This window comes from Etheostoma spectabile, chromosome 6 (assembly GCF_008692095.1).
Source record: "Etheostoma spectabile isolate EspeVRDwgs_2016 chromosome 6, UIUC_Espe_1.0, whole genome shotgun sequence".
NCBI classification, from domain to species: Eukaryota; Metazoa; Chordata; class Actinopteri; order Perciformes; family Percidae; genus Etheostoma; species Etheostoma spectabile.
The window spans coordinates 5,099,298-5,123,619 of NC_045738.1; the positions used below are offsets into that span (position 1 = coordinate 5,099,298).

General features: G+C 38.1%; 1 protein-coding gene across 2 annotated transcripts in view; it reads right to left on the minus strand.

The window, feature by feature from the left end:
* The window catches only part of col14a1a (collagen, type XIV, alpha 1a), a 131,936-nt gene that overhangs the window by 35,165 nt on the left and 72,449 nt on the right, over positions 1-24,322 (minus strand). For both annotated transcript variants that reach the window (XM_032519029.1, XM_032519030.1), the window contains exons 26-34: positions 22,795-22,934; positions 19,967-20,090; positions 14,723-14,866; positions 14,223-14,387; positions 14,029-14,067; positions 13,702-13,840; positions 11,341-11,483; positions 9,859-9,968; positions 2,331-2,489 (exon numbers count right to left, since the gene is read on the minus strand). In XM_032519029.1, coding sequence (XP_032374920.1) covers positions 2,331-2,489; positions 9,859-9,968; positions 11,341-11,483; positions 13,702-13,840; positions 14,029-14,067; positions 14,223-14,387; positions 14,723-14,866; positions 19,967-20,090; positions 22,795-22,934 — 1,163 coding nt within the window. The remainder of the gene's footprint in view (positions 1-2,330; positions 2,490-9,858; positions 9,969-11,340; positions 11,484-13,701; positions 13,841-14,028; positions 14,068-14,222; positions 14,388-14,722; positions 14,867-19,966; positions 20,091-22,794; positions 22,935-24,322) is intronic.

Below are 24,322 nucleotides of genomic sequence, written 5' to 3' on the forward strand. Positions count from 1 at the left end.
ACACACACACACACACACACACACACACACACACAGATGCATTAGTACAGTAACACACACACAAACAAACCAATTCCATTGACTCTAAAATTTTAGCAGTTAACATATTTTAAAATGCAGAAGTATAAAAGAGACAATGTTACACATGGAATGTGAACTGTGGTATTTTGTAATTACATGGTTTTGTGGTGTTTCTGTATCAATAAGAAACAAGAACACAGAGACTGTTTGGCTGCTTGCAAGCTCTAATGACCAGCTGAAAAGTGCTGGGATATATGTAAAGTCTGGCTGAACTTTAATGAACAAAAGAATGTTCAGGAGGCTCCACTAGTCTTAAACTATAGAGTAGACCATAATTTAGGTCATAGGCACAAGTCTGATTCAAAGTTTATCATCACAACTGACATACATTACATATATACTGTTTTTATTCATTTAATTAGAATGGCAATTTCTTGTATCTACATTTCTAACTATCCAGAAACCAAACTGTATACACATATATTACACAGACGCAACTTAAAGTGTGGAAAACTCCCACTTAGACTTAATGACTTTGAAACGGTTTTGTCTAGGAAGTTCAATACATAGACACAAACACATGATTGCAGACTTGGATGAGATTCTGTCAGCTTGTGGAAAGCTGGGCAATAACTACTGGGCGTTTATTTTCTCTGCTACTGATTCATTTACACAATTGTAATCTTCATTACTTTATTTCTAGAGAAGTTTTCTGTATGGACACATTGTTTGGCCCTGTTGGCCTTCGTTAAAAAAGGTGCAGAAGTCCCAAGGCTAAAAGCAACCAGTGGACTCTGTCACCTCATCTCTGTCAAATGTCAAAATGTACTACAAATAAATGGAAATTTGAGTCAAATGTTTTAACTCATAAAGATTAAAGGCCTGCCCCGCAGCCTGTGTCAAACTGTATTAGGTTGCATTCACACCAAATCAGGCAAAAACATCAGTCCTCCTATTCAGTTGATGGGAGGGAGTGGGTTTAGACTGAGGCGATGGGGAAACGCAGTCCGACATCATACACAATGGAGACACAAATGGGCCATTAATTGACACTCCCACACTGCTGCACAACCCTGCGCTAAACGCCTGATTTGGTGTAAATGCAGCCATAACTCAATAATTATAGTGGTTCTATTACAACACCACAGGGGGTCTTAGACTTTAAAGAACTGGGCAGTCTCAGTCAAATTGGAAGTAAAGTTGAGACCTGAAAGATACGGACTTTATATGATCAGTATGGGCTTTGACCCAGATACATAGAATAGCTGTGCTGGCTAATTGAAATCTTGAGAAAAGCGTCACGATTGTCATTATATGATTTAATTTATATATGCTGATGTACTGTCACTTTTGTAATCCTCTAATTCAACCCATCACCTGAAAATCTGCAGGCTCAGCTGTCACCATGAACGGGCACACCATTAAGAGTCTCCAGATAACAAGAAATGTCCCTCACTGTGGAGCCTAAAACAGAGTACGTTTTTCAACTAAAGACTTCCCTTCTGGAGTACACACAGTAAAATTGAATAAACTGATGCCAGGTATAACTACCATCCATCCATCCATCTTCATCCGCTTAACTACCATTTTGGTTTAATTTTAAAACATTACTTTCTGCAATTTCTTTCTTTCCAAACATGACAGACACAACACGTGTTTGAATAAATAACCATTACTGGCTAGTAAGGGACAATCGGGTGAAGAAAATGTAATACTTTCCTTCATTATAACACCATTTTCCAGCTGATATTTTTTTGGGAGCAGCTTTGGAGTATACATTTAATAATAGCAGTGCTCAGAATTCCAAGAAGCCCGGGATAATATCTTACTTTCTCCCTTGCCTCCATGTGCCAACAAGTTTTTTTTGACTGCTTGTGTTATGGGTAGAGCACAGCTAAAGAAAGCATTTGCAATAAATAAAATGAACTCACTAAAATGTATATACATAATGGTTGCCATTTTATAATCCACAAAGTGACACACATTGCCCACAAGGGACAATTATAACAGCCAGATTGGATTTAAGCAGAATTTCATTTGCTCTCTCTTTAGATGGGGTTTACACCATACAGATATGCTGTGGAAGAAATATTGAACACAAGCATTTTTTCAAGGAATATGTGAAAATGCATGTAACTCTAACTTGATTACGCGGACAATCCCACATATTCTTCTGTCCTGATAACATTTTTTTCTTCCTGCCACCTATCAAATGTCCATGACCAGTGGGAACCTTAAAAATACAGGTATGCAATCACCCTCTCTTCAGAGTGCACTTAACAATGATGCAGATAATAATTTATACTGACTGGAGCAGAGTTGTCCCGTCTGCCTCTGGAATTAACCATCCTTCCGAGGATCTCCACTCCATCAGTGGTAATGTTGCCAGCAGCACTGACGGATTTCTCCCCAACCACAGAACAATCTAACACCACCTTCACAGACGTCTTGCTGATGGTTACATGGAGCTGTATGAAAGAGAGAGAATACGGTGCATTAGATTGTAGGTCCATTAGATTGTTGGACTTCCCAAACTAAAGCTACATCAAAAGACCCATTGAGCAAATAAGATGTGAAAATGTCTTTACTTTTTTGTATTATTTTAGGGAGTATTTTGTCTCAACAGTGAATCCTTGTTAAGTCTGTATTACCCATGATTATTGTCTTGAATGTCCACGTTTAGTCTGTATTACCCATGATTATTGTCTTACGTATATAACCAGACATAAACACAAACAACTGGATAGATGTATTCAATAAAACAGAGTTGTGACATAAATAAGTGCAGCATTTTCAAAGGTCTTGTATCTTTGATCAGCCAAAATACAACCCCTTACGTGTGTATGTGCACCAACAACAAAAGACCACCTCTTTACTGATTAGTCACAGTGGCAATGGGTTCCTTTGCATGTGTGAGTGTGTTTTTATAAACAGAAGTTAAAAGCATTAAGGCACACAAATTGGTCCTGTGAGCTCAAACTGCCTCCTTAGAGGAAGCCACTGCCAGTGCAGTGAACTGTGAAATTCAACCGGTCGCCTGGTTAATGAGCAAAGAGAGCTGCATCCTGCTGAAGGATAGTAATAAAATAGACTATTAGCACCCGCATGTTTCACCATAATGGGAGGTTTTCTATCACTCTTTCACAGCCTTAATACAAATATTCATGCAATGTAAGTTATAGGAACATTAATGCATGTGTGCAGCACATACACCTCCACACACACACACACACACACACACACACACTAAAACAAGGTGCAGCAAATTTGGATTTGGACTAAGTTCATTTTCAAGTGTCAAGGCCCATTCCTTGACTGACATTTGGATGGCTGCTTTATAATGGCTTTCTGTTCTCATCCTCCATTCTGCACACTTCACTTGGCATAGTGTGTGTGTGTTGCACTTGTGTGATATAAAAGATGATAAAAAAAAATCTAAGAGGCCTTTTTATTTATTTATTTGTTACAAAAGGCTTCATAGTTCAACAAATATTTTAATTGTTAAATCTAAAATAGTTCATAGATCACTTTCTATTTTAAAGATAATTTTTTGAGAATTTTCAGGCCTTTATTGACAGGGCAGCTTAAGACAGGAAAGGGGCCACAGCTCAGAATAGAACCCACGGCTGCTGTGTGAGGACTGAACCTTTGTACATTGGCGCACACTCAAACAGGTAAGCTAATTTTTGTTTGTTCGTCTCACTTCAATTTTATTTCTGCAAATTAGAAGTGTCAAGCAGACAAACTGACCAACACATACTGTATATGATAAAACATTGATATTTAGCGTCTGTGTATCAAAACAGTATTGCCATTGTGTGTGTGTGTGTGTGTGTGTGTGTGTGTGTGTGTGTGTGTTAAACATAGCAGTGACTCTCCTTCATGCTAGCTGGTTCCTCCATTTACTCAAGCAGCGACTAACACTTATTTTCAGTTTGACGGAGGTTTTTACTAATACATGCAAGTCAAATGTACTTCTTTTACACACATACACACACAGTAAATGTGACATTTACAGGTCGTGAACATGGTCGTGAACAAGCAGCATCTGTATTTTGAACTTGGAAAGGAAATTCCAGTCAGCTATTACCTGCCCTTTTTCTGTACAATAACAATAATCAACATGTAGACAATTGAGATGTATTTCACACGGAGCATTGGATCAGATTTCATTCTTGTAAATGTTATTATAAATGCATGGTTGTGTCATTAGGACAGCATCTGAGGGCTGTATAGAGTGCATATTTAGTGTACAATTACATTACAACTTGGAGTAGGCTTCTGACATTTGCACCATTATGTTTTGTTGTTTTTGTTCACCTGAGAGTTGTTAGATAACCTCAAAGCTAAGAAAATTCTTAGTCTTAAAATTAAGAGTTGGGATCAGTTTTATAGGCCAGCATTCACAACCCACAAACAAAAAAAACATGACCAAAACACAATGAGACTATAGATATGCTGTAGAATAATAAGTATTGAATGTAAAGAATGTTTTTCACTCTGTGCTGCTACTAGAAGGTCAGTTGGCTGGCTGGAAACTACAAGATCCACCCTCAGCTTCTAATACTGCCAGCACAAGATGAATTAGCCTCTCAGACATACACAGTCTTGTATTTTCTAGTGCTACTGCTCTTTTTAGACATCAACAATATCTTTCTGTAATACAAAGCACCTCATTAGTCTGCGTCTCTGTGTCAGCAGATGTTTTTCTTTGTTTCTTTATCTGAATTCTTTTTCCTTATCGTTTTTCAGACAAATTACTTTTTATTTTCGGAACCACAGACAGCGCTACATTTCTGTTTTTTTCATGTTGCACATATTACTTCTTTATAATCTTGCAGATTGAATAACAACTCTGTTGTACTTTGACAGCAAAAAACAACAATACTGAGCTATCAATTTAGCATTATCTTTACTGAATAAAAATGTCAAACAGGGGGAAATCAGCAGGAAGAAAAAAACTAAAAGTGTTCTTAATGCAAAATTTAAGACAGCTTGGAGTTTCTTAAACAGTTTTATTCACTGGGCTTTTAATTTCTTAATGTCACAAGGGAAGAAGTGTGTTTGAAGGCATATTTCATGGCTGATTCCAAGAGATGAAAGTGCAATGTTTATACCAGAGTAGTGTAAGTATCACCATCTTAACAACGAACTATGAAAGGAAAGGGAAGAAGAATAAAAAGTGCAAAGAGTGGAAAAAGGATAAAACTAGGAAGAAACATTACAGTTTTGTTTTGATTGCTAAACGACACTTGTCACAACTGAAACCACATGTGAAAAACTCTAACCACAGTCACCACAGTTACCAACAGTAACCGGAGCTAAACAGTTCACCTGCAAAACTCATTCAAAGAAACACAACTCTTAATACACGTCTCAAAACAGGCTCAGTGCAGCGTAACACTATGACCAATCCTCACAGAGATGACACACACTTAGAACTCAGAACACACTGAGAGTAAAAACACTAGCATCAAACACCAATACAGATATTACCAACTTTTCCTCTTTACAGTTTGAATAATTAAAGTGACTTCACACAAATAATATTTTCTCCAAGAAAAGAGTGAAATTATTTTCTTTTATTTTTATTTTATAGCAGTAAGCAAGTTACACAAGAATGAATGAAAATCCTCAGTTTGCTTACCTATATAGTATGTAAATTTATTTTACATTTTTTATTTTGTCTGTAGTAATTTACATCATTACTGGACAAAATAAAGGTACATAATAGTTTAAAAGTTTTACAAGTTTTTTGTCAACACATGAACCTGCATTATCTATACGGTAAACACTAATGACTGTGGTGTTCCCAGTGCTTCCACCTCCATTACCTTGTGAAAAACAGTAAGTGTGCAGTTTTAGTATAGTAAAGGAAGTGTTTTTTACATTTTTTAGAACTGTGTATGTAACCTCAGAAACCTGACCTGGACATATTGGTATCTTTCCTCTTTTACCTGTTCATTGTTTCTCTCTAACGGTAAATGTGGAACTGTTTTATTCTCATTTAGTTTCTTAATTTCCAAAAATGTCTTTCCTAGCTTTCACATGAATTGCTGCTGTGCAGACTGTAGTTAGAGGTTTGTGTGTGTGTATGTGTGTGCACATTTAATTTATCTCACCTCTTGGAAAGTGTTTGATACAATGATGGAACTAGGGAATTGGCGCGCGCGCGCACACACACGCACATACACACAGATACATTGCTATGGCACTTTTTAAACATGATGTGTAGGATAATGTGGGTTGAAGTAGATGAGGCTATCAGTATTTGTGCTGACTCAGCTGTTTCTGGCCTGCACTTAAAAAATAAGAATCCATCCGCATGCTCGCTTGAAAGAGTGTGTGAGAGAGAGAGAGATAGAAAGAGAGACAAAGAGAGCGTGTGTGTGTGCTTGCTAGTGTTAATTTTGTCACCTATGTTTAATTTAGTCTTAGTTTTTGTCTTGTGCCAAATGTTCAAATGTGTTTTAGTCATATTTAGTAATTCACATGTACACATTTTTTTGTTAGTCATGTTTTAGTCGACTAAAAGTCTTATTAATTTAGTCTAGTTTTAGTCAAAGGAGAACACAGGTATCTTAGTCAAGTTTTAGTCAAAACATTTTAAATAAAATCATACACAATCATGTTAGATAAGCGCCAGGGATAAGGATGAGGATAAGGATAAAAAGGAATATCCTATTTATATATATACACACACATATACTCAAGAATTTCTATGGGACAAAACTATGTCAATGCAAGTGTATTGCCAAGCAGCCAAGGAATTGCAGTATTGAGTGTGAAGTTGTCTGTCAAGTACAGCTCCTAAAGCCCAAATCCAGATAAACTGGACTGGAATTTATTAGGCATTCTGACCCTATCATGACAAAAATGTTCTCAGGTCTGGGGCGGCTGTGGCTCAATGGTAGAGCCCTGGAGTCCCATGTCGAAGTGTCCTTGGTCAAGACACTAAACCCCAAGCCCACTGTTGCTGCGCCATCGGAATGTCAATGTGTGTGTGGTTATCAGGTGGCACCTTGTATGGCAGCCATGGCCACATTGTATGAATGTGTGTAAATGGTGAATGGTTGCTCAACTCAACTCACTCAACCCAACTCAACTCAACTTAACTCAACTCAACTCATCCCAACTTAACTCAACTCAACTCAACTCAACTCAACTCAACTCAACTCACCTCATCCCAGCCCAAGTCAACTCAACTCAACTCAACTCAACCCAACTCATCCCAACTCAACTCAACTCAACTTGTCCAAACCAAACCCAACTCAACCCAACTCAACCCAACTCAACCCAACTCAACTCAACTCAACCCAACTCAACTCAACTCAACTCAAGCCAACTCAACTCAACCCAACTAAACCCAACTCAACTCAATTCAACCCAACTCAACTCAACTCCACCTAACTCCACCCAACTCCACCCAACTCAACCCAACCCAACTCAACACATGTGTTTCTAGTTGCTGCTTTTGTTTCTCCATTTCAACTTCTTTTCTTTCCAAGAAGCTGCCAACATTCATGGAAACAGATTTATAATAATTTAACAATAATAATTTATGACCACATGAACAAGCTTGTGAGTTTGATTCTGTGAAATATTGTAGATTACTGTAAAGCTAGCAAGAAACCATAAACACTGGTGCAAATTTCCTGAGTGTAAACTTTTACAGTTTCCAGTGCTCTCTAGCATTTTTTATGTGAGGTACTTAATCATTTTGGGAGTTACAGAAATGGCGTTTATACACTTCTGGAGTATATTATGGCTCTGAGCTATATGTGAGTTATACTAAAAATAACTTTCACATCTCATTTCTATGTCTACATGTCCCTATATGTCTCTTTGTCTCTGTATTTCCTCTTTGTGTCTCAAGCTCACTGTCATATTTATTTCTTCCTCTGCACTCCCTCCTTTCACCTGTTTCTGTCTTCTGTGTCTCTTTCGCTGAGCAGTGACAGATCCTGCTGGGTATTCTTGCTTTCACACGAGGTGTCTTCATATGGTAATCCCTTTATAACCGGCACACAAACATGCACACGCACACGGACGCTGCTCTTATTCACTTGTCATCCTGTCTATGCGGAAAAGAACACTTCCTCTGGCCGGGCAGTCTTCTGCATCTGTTACCTCTCTCAACATTGTCATGTTCTCCAGCAGAGAGATAGAAAACAATGGAGAAAACAAAAAGGCACAGAGGATGATGGACAGCCACTCCCTGACATTTTGAAAATTGAGATAAAGAAAGACAGAGAGTTGGTGGGTTGGTGTTGGTTAATTTTTTTTTTTAAATCAAAGAACCAGAGCTCCAGGAAATAAAGTATACAACAGCAGCAGCTCTACAGCAAAAAAAGAAAAGAAATTAGCAATAAAAACTTGTTCTGGACTCCATTCAATTCATTTTTCAGAGTTATGTTTCCATCCATTTGTCAGGCAAATGTTAAACACTCTTTTAAAATCTAACAAAACAATACTTTCCATCAGCCCTGCTGAAGTAAATACACCTCCTGAACAGTGTGGTTATTTCAAATAACATGTCCGCTAAGACAAAATAATTGATTAGTATTTGGCAAGTTGTTATTATTATTTTGCTTTGGGTAATGTTGATATTTCACGCCAATGGGTTTTGCAATGTGAATTTTTCATTCACAGGGCCAGTTGAGGCCGAACCAATGTCATTATTTATTCAGTTATTTATTTTTTCACAAAACACTTTCTCGTCTCAAGTGAGCAGAAAATTGTCTTTTACTGAAGGAATGTTATCAAAATTTGCCATTTCCATTTGGTCTGAGCAATTTGACACAATATCATTTATGTGAATATATTTGGTTAGAATCACAGTGATTGAAGGAAATATGAAATGTCTTTGTCAGAGAATCAGTTGGGAGGACAAACTAGTGTCCTAAGGTCACCAGGGAACAGGAATAACGACAAAATCATGGAAAACGACCACAAATTGTTGCCTTCTTCTATATTCTGTGTACATCAAATGTATTTTGTCGGAAGTATTACATTCGTGTAATTTATGTGGCATTGATTACATGTTAGGTAAAAAGTCTATTGGAATTTTAATTAATCTGATCTGACTATCACTTTATCAGGGAAGAGCAGAGAGGTCTTGAAGGGTGAAAGAATCTGCAGTTTCACTCCCACTCCGTACACTCCACTAGTTTAAAAGGAATAACAATAAAAAATGGGTATAGAAAAAGCAGTGGAGAGTGGGAGGGAGAGACAGAAGAGGGGGGAGGGATATCATCACCTGCACACCCACTCATCACAGTGGTGTTGACAGGTCAAGAGAAAAAAGAGCCACTGGAAAACCACCAACAGGCTCCACCACTATAAAAACATCAAAAAAACAGTTGATCTTCCTGTTTTTTGTCCTATCTCAACGGCTTGTTAGAAAGCCTCAGCTGTTTGTCTAAAAAACTACCACCTAAATATACATAAAGTATATTATTATTATAATGACTGTTTGCCAGTGTGAACCTGATATGTGATGTGAACTGGCACACGTAGCTCCTGAGTAGGATAACACTGTTTCATTTTACTAGACTTTAACAATCCAGTAGCACATGCTGGAAAGTACACTTTTTTAGAATTTTAGTAATTATGTCATGTTTTTATGTTTGAAATGCATCTTTAAACCTGCTTACATATTTTAAACCAGCCGCTGAAAACCTATACTTACAGTATATTGTTATGATACAGAAACATGTACAGTAGTATAAAATTATAACCAGCAAATGCAATTTTTTCCCTTTAAAAATTACTTTAAATTATTAATCTGTTTTTATGATTCAAGTAATTTTTAGCACACAGATATTAAAGACTAACCTTGTGGAAGCTACCATGGAAGATTTTTTTGATTTCAGTTCCTTCAAAGGTGACGGTCTGGAAGTCTCCTTTGTAGTCATAGTTGAAGAACGTCAGGGTCTTTCCAGAGTCTGTGGGGGGACAACCAGAGTAGGTGGTGGGGAGGATAGAAAAGGTTGATGTTCACATTAAGTAAACACTTAGTAGTAGACACTATTGTCACTGTATCCTATTAGCAGACTCCAATAAAAGTCTGGTTTGATTCAACAGTGAAGTACATGGGCTGCATTTTAGCAACAAACTTTGACAATCTTTGTGCTACTCTGCTGTTTGTCTGCATTTTACCATTGAACAAGTACAAACTTCATCAGAGGTAATTTTGACTGATAAATATGATCAATTTCATTGTGACATATGCATACAATCCCTGTCATCTTTAATTTGCAAAACCCTGTAAATAAAAATTCTGAATTTGTGTTTCTTATGGAGTTTCTCATGAGTGCAGGACCATACCGTCCTCCCTATTGTTCTAATATTATGTGTGATATTAGTGTCAATGAGAACTGAATTTGTTTGTACAAAGTCAATAAAAACACTGATATTATTACTTACTATACTAGCATTGCTTCTGTATTTGAAAGATGAAATATGAAAAATGTTTCAATGGATCACTGCATTGAGATGTTTAAAGAAGCATAATTATTATTTTGTTGCTGTTTAATATCTGGCAAGGCAAAAAAAGTACATGTAATCCATTAGTATAGTATAGTATATTAGTATGGGAATGTGTGTGCTATGCCTTGCCGCTTGGCTGCATTAGGGTCACGAGGGACAGCAAAGCAAAACAAAATAACTTTTCCCCTGCAGCTTCTTTCAGCTACTCCAGGGGATCCCAAGATCCCAAGGCCATCTATTCCAGCTGGTAACATCATCTCCGCAGCAGGTCAGGAGTCTGCGATGGGTCTCCTCCAAGTCAGTGTCCAAAACACCTCTAAAGGTTGATGCCTGGGTTGAGTTCACCCAGTGTGCAGTGTTTCTGTCGCATCGCTTTACACAGTTGGATACAAACACAGCCACTGCAACATGGTCAATCTAAGGACACCATCATCCCATCTGCTTTGGGTTTGAAAATACTGGCTTTATATAAAATTGTGATCTTAGTTACAAACTCTAAAACCAACAAGGATCTGCACCTCTACATTTTAGGTCATGATGCTTTCCCTTATTAATTGTGTGTCCCAGGCCTTCCCCAAACAGATGTGCTCTGGTATCTCTATATCTTGTTAATGATTGAAGATATAAAGGTAAGATGAATATGTTGCTCATTTAAAGGTATGTTATGATGGATCAAAAATAGAGGGATTTTTCTCCAGCCGCACTTCTGCAATCTGCTGCATAATGCACTCTTATGGATTATTTGGAGACACTGGGACTGCAGGAGCTTCAGCACAAGTTTGCTGGTTGAGTTTGAAGTAGGGGAGACAAAGGGTGATTCAAACTTACTGTCCAGGATTAGTCCCACCAGTGGCTCGTTGTCCCTGTTGAGGATTTCCCACAATGCAAAGGGCTCCTGTGGGGTCTCAGGAAGTAAACGGATCATCATAGAAATGGTGTAGTCAGAGGGTAAACCTTCAGGGTGAAGGTACCTGGTACACACATAAAAAAGAACATGAAAAACATACACACGTAGATAGTGAGCTCAGCTATGCCCTAAAGGCATTTATCCACTAGGTGTCTTTTTCAAAGTGCCATTGTCTCTTTTCAGCTCTCTTGTAGAGTGATTTTGGCTGCCTGAGACTGTCTTCGAGTGCCAGGCTCTTTTTGATCTCCAAGCCGAGCCTTCTTTTTTGTGCAGCTGCCTTCGAGCACTTCAGGTTCAAATGATCTCAGCTCAACATTTTTTTAGGGGGCTCGTCAAAGTCTCTTTTCACAAACTGAACAATCATGGAGCAGAAAACTCCAAAATGAAAACGTTGCAGAAAAAATATATTACAAGAGCACATTTGAAGCCATTAACTACTCCATCTTAAGTATTTGTATGCATGGGTTTTGTACTTGAATATTTTTAGTGCTAGGTAAACGATGCTTTTGCAAGCATCCTAGAGAATTTGTTTCAGTCATTTGTTTCCAGGTACTCCTAAAGCTGTGATGCCTCTTAATTACTTGTGGTCATGGTCTAAATTTGTGAATAGAAACCAATTTAAAATGCACAAGGAAAACTCCTGATGAAACCTGAAGACATGACCTGAACACCTTTAATTGTTTATTGATACTTACCCGATTGGGTATGGTCTAATTAAACAAAACGCTATAATAGGTCCTAAAATTATCCTGTGTAAACAATGAAAACAAAAGATAATTCAAAGAGATATATACATGGTATACCCATATGTGGAAAGCAGACAATTAATCAAAGCCTGAGTTTATTTTTGAGGTAGTTTTTCTGTTGCTCTGGTCAGGACACACACAGAGAATATGTTCCATTGGAAACTAACAGGGCATTAAATGTGTACTGGCGAAATGTGCAGTAAATGTTAGTAAGTGTATTGCTTTTTGTATGTACTGTAAAGCCTCCCCGGGGATGAAGATTTTACAGGTTGCGATTCGTTTCGAAAAAAAACATATTAGAATTGATCTTTGAGGCCTAAAAAAAGAAAAGGATCTGAAATTGCCAATTTATTTTTTTGTGTTAATTGGCAGTATGAATTGCAGGGATTAGTGGAAACTGCATGATTAATATATTACTGCAACAAAATCTGCTTCTGCTCTGAGCTTTAAGTACATTTCTTTTTATAGCAGGAATTCCATGATTTGTACAAAAATGCATTCTCTGTACGGCCTTTCTTTAATATAATTGTAACAGTGACAGCAACAGACTCCAATTCTATAATTTTCAAGACCACTATTTGTGGTTATTAGCATTGGGGGCAAGTACTGATTGTGAGACATGCAAGATAGAAAGTATAACAGCCCAGGTGCTATGAGTGGGACTTGAACCCTTGTGTCCTAAAAGATAATCCAAAACCAAGACAAAGGGCAAATCTTTGACATATTTTCTTTCATGTTTGTTCCCTGGTGGTTTTTCTTTAAGCTTGAAAGTCTGCACATTTTCATTGGCAGGACTGTTAAATAGTTTTAGGATCCTGTGTGTACTGCTGGCTGATAATTCAAAGTCCTCTGGTGTTTGTGTCCTGCTGACAGTCATCACTCCCCATGTGCAAGGGAGCAAGCAAACATAGATGGATAAACAGCAGAGTGGGATCAAAATAACTCTGAGAAACACAGACGAAACCTTAGGTTAAATAGTAGTCAACTGGATTTAGATGTATGAAGTTGTGTAAAAGAAATGACAACTTAACATGCTGATATTTTTTATTTTAACTGTAATTTCTCTTGCAAAAGGGATCTTGATCTGAATGACACTCGAACAAATGAAACTGTCTCCAAACGTCACCTGCAACTCTGTCTGCTATCACTTATTTTTTATGCCCATGTAAGGAAGGTTTTAATTTAAATCAACACTTGATAAACAGTTTTATTGCTGCTTTGGGATTACTGTTAACAGGTTACTTTTATGAGTTGTTTTTAGACAACAGATAAAAGAAATATATGTCAATGAGAACAGCTAAATTGTGTGTTAAGCCATAACAGAACACAAGTGACTATAAAGAATAGGATGCAAGAGATTGGATGTGTAATTATGCACAGTAACTCAAACAAAACTAACTCATTATCAGCTATGATGCACTATTTTTGTTGCTTGTCAACTGAAACAGAATTTCTAGAAAACAATCTAAACAGTGCTTTTGTACACAGAAGTCTGTGTTTTCAGATTTCTCCCCACCTTAGAGTGGACATACTCACTTGGTGGGCTGTGACACCAGGGCGTCACGGTGTAATCTGTAACAGGGGAAGCTGTTGAATGAACCTGGCTCCAGAGAAACTCCAGGTATGGTGCTGTACTCCTTCTCTACTAGGCCAAACTTCTCCATCATACGGAAACCTGCAAGAAACAAATCATAATTTCCTTCGTCCTCATTAAGATCAGCATCCTCCTCCTCCTCCTCCTCCATGTGATCACTGAAATTACAATCAGTTCCAGCAACCACATATTAACGTCATTATGTTAATACCATCTTCATGGTTGCACCTATGTGTCTGTTGTACAGTATATTACGTAGTTTCCTTTACCTGCCATTGTGTTACCACTCATCAAAACTGATGGACAAGCTGAAAGACAGAAAATAGTCTGTTAGTTCATCCTTAATATTTTTAGTTTTTCTTCAGTCATTCTCTAGGTCTCTGCTTTCTCAAAAAACTCTTTTTCCTCCTGGTCTCGTTCCCCCTCCCTCTCTCTGTTCAAAACCCACAGTAGTGTTACTTACTGGCGGTGGCAGCCTCACAGACAAAAGTAATGAGCTGTTCTTCTATTTTCTTCACAGCATCCAAATCATCCACGAAGAAGACGTGTCTATCGCTGGGCTTGCTGGCAATATTCACCAGCTCCCCGTAGTCTGCATCCGCAAAGCCAATGGCAAAGATGATGTAGCCTGAGAATGGAGTTAAACAAGAGAATTCACTACAAGCTTGTAAGTAAATGTAGCGGATAAAGTGGCGAAATGTAACGCATTGTTGGGAGTTATGGGCTTTAAACCAATGGTGGAAGCGTCTCATATCCCATAACTGTAAAATGTGACAAAAAGTATGTAAGCATCCAAGAATTGAAAGAGGGAATGGGGATCTGTCTGCCATCTTGCCTGTACTGTACCAACACACACAACTTACCTTATGAATGTCAAAAAAGCACATCATTGTAGACATTTTTTTCAAAACTTTAACAAACAACCACTGTTTTTTTTCTGTGTTTGGTCTATCAAATACCAACCATCCATCTGCATCTCCTTGGACACTTTGTTGACATCATCTTGTGAACGTCCATCAGTGAGAACAACCAGGACTTTAGGAACACCCCTTCTAGCTCCGGCCTCTGGGGTGAAAATAGTCTCCTTCACATGTTTGATGGCCCGACCTGATGGAGGAAAAAATGATAACCCTATGATATAAAACCCGTACCAGTATTTTTGCATATAACTAGTATACTTAACATTTATGCCCTGCTTTTTGAAGCATATCATGGTGTTTAGGTTTGCTTGTTTCTGTCAATTTAAACTATAAAATGAATGTGCAGAAACTTCAATTAGATAGTTAATCGCAGTACACATTGTGTCTTTTTTTTGTCAATATTTTGTTATGTTACACAAATGAAGCATAATGTAAGTTAAACAAAGCACTGAAGCTACACTTGTACTGTCTGATTGTATACTTTGCAATCATTGCCAGCTGTTTAACTAGTAACGTACCATTATATTCATGGAGGTGTACAGCAGGACATTAAAACCTGACGTGTATCACTGTTATTTATGTTCATGCTTCTGCCATTTGATGACACAGTTCCCTTCACCACCCCAACCTCCTCATATGAGATATTTTGTGTTGTTGATTAAACTAAGATTTAACTGTTTTTCACACACACTGAATATTAGCAACAATGTCTGTGCAAATATACCAATTGTGTGTGTGCTAACACCACACATAGGTAGGTCATTTTATTTAATGCCAGTTTTTGCATATTCTCTATCGTGATTTGCATTAATATTTTTCACAAAGCTCATCTACTCATCTCCACCTGACCTTTTCATGATTAAATGGACAATCACTACCATTAATTATCTTAACTCTCACTGTCCTTTAAAACTCACTCCTTGTGCGTGTTCAAGAGTGTGTCTGATTTATTAAGAGAAGGGCCGAGTGTCAGGGAACTTTGCAATAAAAACAATACAAGATAAAGCAGCAAATGGCTCTTTAGGTTGACCAAACACTTAATGTATGGGTGAGAATGTGTGTGGTGTTTCTGTCTCCCAATTTCAAACCGAAACCAAAATCATCAGACCATTTTAATTTTTTCACTGAGCTGTCAGTGGTGACAAATGATAGAGTGCTTGGCCTGTAAAGTGTTGTGCTGTCAGATATCAGCTAGTGATACATCTGTTTCTACACTGTCCTCTGATCACACTGGGGCGAGACTGGAATTACAGCAGCCAGCCAGGCATGAAGTGAGACACAGAGCAGAGGCGACAGGGGATGGGACAGAGGAGGGGTTGGGTAGGAGGCGGAAGACAAAAGGGTAGGGCAAGTAAGAGGGCACAGAAAGAGTGGGGGGAAAGGTTGAAAAGGAAGAAGGAAGAGGTCAGATGAGGAAGGGCAGATACAAAAGAAGGGTGAGGAAAAATGGAAACAAAACAAAAACATGTAAGTCGATCTTGGGTTCAAAGGCCCATTATCAATCAGCGATCTTTTTTGTGTTTAAATAAATCCCAACAGTTCGGATTGGGCCTGCAGTCTGGCAACAGCTAACCAGTTCCCTCGCTGTCACTTAAGAAGGAATATAATAAGAAAATAGTTGAAATCATCTCTCCTGTTGCAGCATCCGAAGTGCAATGTGATGAAGTAGGAGACTTTTTCCCAGTTCTTATGTGGCTGCAGGTAAAATCTGTATGACTGGAAGGAGATTGTTATACTATGTATGGTTAGTATGAAAAGAAAGAGCTATACAATTCTCTACTCTTTGAAAGGTTACAGTAAGTAAGAAATCAGTACAAAATAAATTTGAACAATTGAATGCATTATTGAAAATATACAATGGATTTTGAATGGGTCTCAGTGGCTTTTATGCCAGTGAAACTCATTCATGGGCCATTTATACATCTATTCCTGAACTCATAAAATACTCATGAACCTTGATAAATTGAGTGATGGTCTCACACAACTGCATTACTACAGCTGAAGAAGTCAGACTGGCTGCTCAAGTAAAAATCATGAAACAAGGCCAACCACATCTTGAATAATCTAATGTAGAATTACGTTATTGCACAATTAAGGATAACAGACACTGTTTTACATTTTGGATGTCAGACATCTTACACACACACACACATACTGCACACACACACACACACACACACATCTTTACATTTGTCCACAAGCACACATTTATTCACAATTCCTTAATTTGAACATAGTGTAAGCAGAATCAGGGATTAGCGCAATTACTCATCTACAGCACAAAAATCATTCTCAAAAGACACACATACACACTCAGTACTTCATATATACATACTGTATGTAGTATTACAGATGCGGCTACATTAAATCAATCATTAACCAAGCCAGTCAGAGGCATACTAATACCTTTATGAATAAATGCATAGTGAAAAGCCACATCCTAGAATATCAGCTTCCACACCCTAAATCCTCAACATGCACTTCTCTTACACTCAAACGACAGGGCACAGACGGTGGGGAAAAAATCTGACTTCAAAGACTTTATGAAGGCAGCATTATATAGTGTTTATAAAAAGTGTATAGAGAAAAGGCTTATGACTTGAAGACTGTCCCTCCTCCTCGAACCTTTGGAGTGCCATCAAGCAAAGTACTCATCCCCAATATACAGAACAAGCTCTGTTGCCAACCAAGTTAGACAGCAACTCCCAGAAAAGGTAAGCTAAAACAAGCAGGTTTAAACTAAATGTTTCAAAATGGATAAACATGATTAGGAAACCCGGATCTACTGTCTCTAAATCTAATCTTATTCTCACAAAAAAGGAGGGAGGGGAGCCTGTAGAGCTGACAAGACGTTTGTTACTTTACAGTAGATCTATTCATGGTTTTAAGCACATTTTAAAATGTGTTTTCAGTGTTTGCTTGACCCAAGGGTTATAGGACAGATGATATAAAGTAAACTAGGCATTTACAGTAAAAGCATAAAAAAGCCACTAAAGCTGTGAGAGATTTAGTCCCAGTGAGGGGAGCTGATGGGGTCTCTGAGGAGAAGTTGAGGTTCAAGAATGAAAAAAGGGAAATGTTTGGCTTTGGGGTGCAAACTGCACAGTTGTAATGCAAGCCTCAGACCTGAAAGCCAACTTCACTACTGATCCATTTCTAAATGGACCAGAGCAGTAAGATGTAAGCAAGGAGGTTCAGAGTACACAGCTCTGTATATGTGTTTGTTTAGTTTAGCGTCAAGATTAACAAAGGTATGAAAAATAAAATATCAAAATGTATGAATAAAAGTATGAACAAACAACAAAATCATTGAAGAGATCAGAAAATACTGTTCACTTCTGCCTGAAGTAGCTTATAAATAAACAAATAAATAGATTGATAATATAGATTTTATTATGTAGCTATGTATGTATGTAAAAACATAAAATAAAGGAACTATTATATGAACTCAAGTATAATCAAAAAAATAAAATATATACATATATCTATATATAAGCAATAAGCTCTGTGGGTGTCTGTGGTAGAAATAAGGACAGCCTGAACAATAGACATTATGTGTGAGCTATTAAAGAGGAGTAAAGCTACGCTGAGGCAGTGTACATGTCCATGCATGTGTGGGAGAGAGAAACAAAGAGAAAGAGGGAGAGGGAGACATTGTGAGACTGTAGGCATTAGCCTGACTGTGTAAGAGTTGGTGGCCCATCTACAGTAACTCATTCTAGGCAGTGGTGGCCTAAAGGTTAGAGAAGTGAACTTGTGACTGGGAGGTTGTCAGTTCAGTACCCAGACCAACACAATAAAATCTGGGTGGGGACAGTGAAAGAGCAGTGCTTGTCCCTCTCTCATTACCACCTCTGAGGTGCCCTTGAGCAAGGCCCTTTACTTCAAAACCTCTCCAGTGAAGTTGCTCAGTGGCCTGCAGATCAGACTGTGGGCCACACTCCAGGTAGGAATTTGCAAATGTGATCAGGGAATTCCTGCAAAAGAGAGGCTGCCTCTCAGTGAATCTTCCCTGAATAAATGACGGTTACGGAAAATAAAACCAATACATTATTTCTTTGTGTAGGGAAGATGACATTTTTATGGTTTGTTTTATGTTCTTCGGTAGACCACACACCCACACACACACACACACACACACACACACACACACACACACACACACACACACACACACACACACACTAAAACTCCACCACCTTTCACCTGTTAAATTATAAGACAGTACAGTAGATCTATAAGGAGTATGGAGGGAAATGAACAAAACAGAAGGACACAAGACAAAACAAAGATAAAAAATTGGAGACAAAATAGGTGAAATGCTGAGGAAAATAGGGAAAACAATGAAAAGGTAAAAGAAGAGAGGATGCTTAAAAGGAACACAAAGAGGCAATAAAGTGAAGGAGAAGACAGTAGGAGGTTGGCAAGAGAGTAGAGGAAATGAAAGAGAGATTAAAAGAGAGGAGTAAGAAGGGAGAGGAAGGAATAAGTGGGGAGAGGATAGTACGATGATAGCTCTTTCTACTTCACAATTCTGCACCACTTTGTGGTCTATCACATGAAATCCCAATAAAATACATTTACATTTGTGGTTGTAACGTGACAAAATGTGGAAAAGTCCAAGGAGTATGAATACTTTTGCAAGCCATTGTATGCTTTCAAATTAAAGTCTTTCCTCTCTGCAGTGTGTGATAGTTTCAACAAGTATCCTAAATTGGTGAAAACAGGTATTTTCATAGAGATGTTTCAAATTTCACAACATGCTTTCTTCAAGTTTTCTTGTCAAGATTGTTTCTGTAAATTGAGGTTTAAAGCTCATTCTTGACCTTGCATATAGCAGTTGACAAAACAATCTCACCACAAGGTCCATTAGTAGCTGTTCTGGGGAAATGGAGTTGCCCAGTTGTCATAAAAAGTTTGGACAGAGCTCAAGATCAGCTACTAATGGACCCTGTGGTGAGATTGTTTTGTCAACAGCTGCTTCCAAGGTTAAGAATAAACTTTCAATCTCAAGCCAACATGGACAAGAAGTCCTTAGAGTGTGCTAAAAAAGTTTTTTTTAATTTTAACATCTACAATTCCACAACAAATGGCCAAACTATATTTGCCAAGGACTGGGTGATATGATTGAAAGCTCCAGAACAGCTAAAAGACCCTGTGGTGAGATTGTTTTGTGAAGAGATTGAGATAAATTTTGAATAAGGTATTAAACTGACATCTGAATTTACCTGTCTTGTTTTATTGCATGAACTATTGTTACAATAATCCAATAACACACAGCTCTGACCTGTCTTGGTGTTTCCTCCCTTGTATTTGATCCTCTGAATAGCCTCCAACAGCGCTTCCTTGTTGCCATGGGAACTCAGCTGGAACTCTGTCCGAGCATCGTCACTGAACTGAGCAATGGCCACCTGCAGAGAGGCAGAAATGGACAGACAGAAAAATTAAGTGAAATAAATTCAAATCATATGTCAAATTAAATGATACCTTAAATTTCTATATTCTGGACCCCTGGTGTTTCAAACCTGCCTTAAAGGAATAGTTCACACAAAACTGATCATCTGCTCACACTCTTCTCAGTCACAATACAACTGAAATGTATATGTGTGTGTGTGTGTGTGTGTGTGTGTGTGTGTGTGTGTGTGTGTGTGTGTGCGCGTGCGTTTAAGTGTGTGTGCGTGCATGAGTGCCTGTGTGTGTGCCTGCACACACACAGGCACACACACACACACACACACACACAAGTGTTTAATTCAGCTTGCTCCAAATCAAAAAGGCTAATTGTTCAAGCAGCTCAGGTGGCATGATATGAGTGCTATGAAACCAAATGTCTGTGCCTTTATACTAACCTCCTTATCACCTACAATTTCTACAGTTTCAATATGCTCTACAGCAACATCAGTATCAAACAGATGCTGCCAAAGCAGCCCCACAAAGTGGATCCTGTTCAAATGGAACTGTACATCACACACAAGAAGCCAAAATGTGTGACTTTTTTTCAATCTGGTCAGTGCTGGTGGTCTCAATATTTCCACACTGAGCACATTAAGTAAAAGACTCTAGGTGAAAAGTCACTGAATACATATTCTATATGGCTATATATATATATACTGTATGTCCAAACTTGCAAATCTGTGTTATAATCAATCTTATTGGCTTGCTCTTAGAGGAGAGAACAACTATCGTTACCTCCAGACTGCTAATGGTGCTGTTGTTGGCTCAGGGCAGCCTACATTTACAAGCCAACTCTCTTTCTACTGTACAGCCAACTTTCTCACATTACAGCCAGTGTTTTGCTCTTGGAAGCCTACTGCCAGAGGGTTAGGGAGCACACTGAGGGTAGCAAACTGCGTAACAGCAGACATTACACAAATGAAAGGAAAAGGTTTAGCATGCACCTCTACAGTGTGACAAATGAACCAGCTGAGCTCTGCTGACATAGTGTAGGGGCCATGCAGGCAAGAAGCACTAAGAAATTAGTTCACAATGACAATGGAGAACTACTGCCCCAAGTTAGAGCCTGACATTGCTACTGATGAACCTGATACATGAGAAACGCTCTGCGGCAGTGGAGATTGTAATAGTCACTGTAGGAATGTGATTTAAAGTATTGCTCATGAAGAATCAAGTTGATAGTTCATTAGTCGATTCTTAAACAATCTGAACATTATTCCAGCTTTAAATGCATCAAGACCTAAATGATTACAACCACCACTCCTGCCAGACAAGTAATGTTTTCTGGCACAAAACACAGTGGCAGAAAATGAGCAGAGTTAATCGAGTACTGCACAGCAACTAAAGAGAAAGTCTTGCCAGAAAGTAAAGATTGACTCTCTAGGGGGTTTAAAGTTCCTCTTCACTTTTCTAAACTTTTCTGTAGATACAAGGCTGTGGTCCTGCTTATTTGTCAGGGGACAGCCAAAGGAAATTGGGGGAAATTCTGCTCCAAAGCATTCTTACAGAATCAATTAATGCTAACAGCAGCAGACTTAATCAAATAATAAATGTGCCAAGCCCACGTGTCAAAAACACAAACTGTAAACTCAGGTTGGTTAAGATTCATTATTTGGCCAAAAGTCTGTTATGTCCATAATTTCTATTTCTGTCAACAAAGAAAATATGGAAGGAATAGCTAACTGGTTATAGAAAGAAAGCTGCAGATTTTGAGAAAGTCAGCTGTGATGTTGAATCACTCTCCACCCTTTTATTAAGGACAGCGTCTTGTCTTCATTATTCCATTATCTATTGAATAAAAGTCTGTAGAAAGCGCATTAAAAACTTTCTTTCTCTTCTGCAATCTTGAAAGTGAAATGGGTTGCCGTATATGAAAGATGGAGGACAGAGGATGAGGTAATTGCCTGGAGCTGCGGGGCAATGGGTTGTTGGACATATGATCATGTTATTATACGTGCTTGCAAAACATTACGTCCATAAAATTCATATTTAGCAGGGCTTTGTTTCTTTTTTATCCTACAAAAATATATTTAAAAATAAATGAACAAATATATATTTTTCACAACATTCTCTCTTCTGTGAATGGGTTATTTACCCAAAGATTTCACAAGGACATGTCATTTCTATATTTCATTATTTTTATGGTTTTCAGTGTGGTTGTTTTTGGCTAGATCCCCAGCATCTGCTTTACATTTAATTTTCCATGAGCATGCATTTTACAAAGAGAATGAATTACAAAACGACTGAACAAAAATTAAAAGCCTTCGGTCATTGTCACAAGACACAGACATTTAGACTAGACACAAGAACCACAGTCAGTCATACAAGTGAATAACAGTACTCCAAGTAGACACTGCAACATTATTCGGACTCAGATAGTCAAGATTGAATTCTTACATTTTGAATTCAGAAATCTTTCCCCATGTATTGATGCATTTGGTAAAACAGAGGTGTGATACAATCACAGAAGTATTTGTATTGTTTATAACATCAAGGAGAACAAAAAAGCCACTTTTTTCCATTGTGTTCCTTTGTTGTAGTATGATGCCATAGAGGTGTGTGGGTGCACATAAAACTTGTTAATTACGGTTACATTTTTTAATTCTTCCTTTGAGATTCTCCCTGATGTAAAAATGACTAAGTTGTGGTCACATGACTGACCTGCGTGCCATCCTGGCCAATCAAATCCAGTGATCCCATGGTGCTGTAGAGGAAACGTGTGATCTTCATGAAGTTGTCATCTCCTATGGACCAGGAACCGTCGACCAGGAATGCCAGGTCAGCCTTGGCCTCCTTACACACTGGACGGAAAGACAAGTGGACAAGAGAAATATGTAGATTTAGTCAGCATATCATTTTGTCTCTGCATTTAAAAAAGTAATTTTATAAAGAATGAAGGTCTGCAAAGGACAAAGCATAACTTGAATGTTAACTGGCAGCCTAATATATTCAGACTCTAAGTAAATATGCATAGTATGAAGCACGGCAAATATTCATCCACTGCAAAAGGGTAAATATGCAAAGGCTGGGTCCTCAGATTAATTTGCACAAGGCAGAGTTTATAAGATTACAAGTATAGTGCACGCACTAAAATTCAGAGTTTCAAATGGATTTTTTGGACCAAAAAATGTGCTATCCAATTTGTGTTTGTGTATTTTTTTTTCTTTCTGTAAGCTGCTCATTCATATTCCTGGCCCAGCAGTGACTTTTTATCTTTTAGTCTTCTCAGGTTTCTAAAAGACTCCCAGTAGCCTTAAATTTACTGCTGTAAAGATGTTTTGTGGCTTTCAACCTCAAGTTCTTTGCTAAATTCCAAATCCCGTTCATGACAACAAGTCTTTCAAGCCAGGGGAAAACCTCAGCTGTATCGACACAAAAATCTGGTCCTATTGTTTTTTGCTAGCGATAAATACTAATTTTGTATATTTTTACAGAACTTCATAGGTTTGAGCTCTCATGCTTGTCAGAGATGTCAAGTTAAAAGTCAGCTGGAGAATGTTTTGATTACACGGTTTTATGTGGCTGATTCTGATAAAAGCTGTGATATTACTGAAACCACTCAACCACCACTCAATGCCCTCATTTTCTCGCTAAGTATTTTTCTAATTTCTTTCTGTCTGTTTCTACCTCTGTCTTTCTCCTCATGTTTCTCTCTTTCTGCACATGGCCTCTGCAGCTGTATCTCTGCCTGTCTTTTTCTATCCTGATAAACACTTTGTTTCATTCTCTTCCTCTTGTTGTTCTTCCTCTCTGTCTTTCTCTCTTTCACTTATAGACAAAGAATAGAATAGAATTCACTTTATTGTCCCCAAGGGTAAATTTCTTTTTGGCATAGTGCTACAATCTGTTGCTTCACAACACAATCATGTAACAGAAAAAAAACATTGTAAAACTACATAAAAACATAACTTAAGATAATGAGATCATTGAAGCAACAGGTACACCTTTTCTTTTTTTTCTTTTTTGTGGTTCTGTTTTAAGTAAAGGTTGTCTGCCATTACAGAAGAAGGCATCGGTCCAACAAAGGTCAGAAACCTTGACAGAAATGGTTACAGACAGGCTCAGCGGGTGTGTCGGTTCATGTCTGTGGAGTTTGCTGCGCTCTTTTACCTGAGTGCTTGGTGCTCTAGTGTTTTGGAGCGAACTGAACTGAAGCACCGCCAGCTGCTACTGGAGACCAATCTATTTC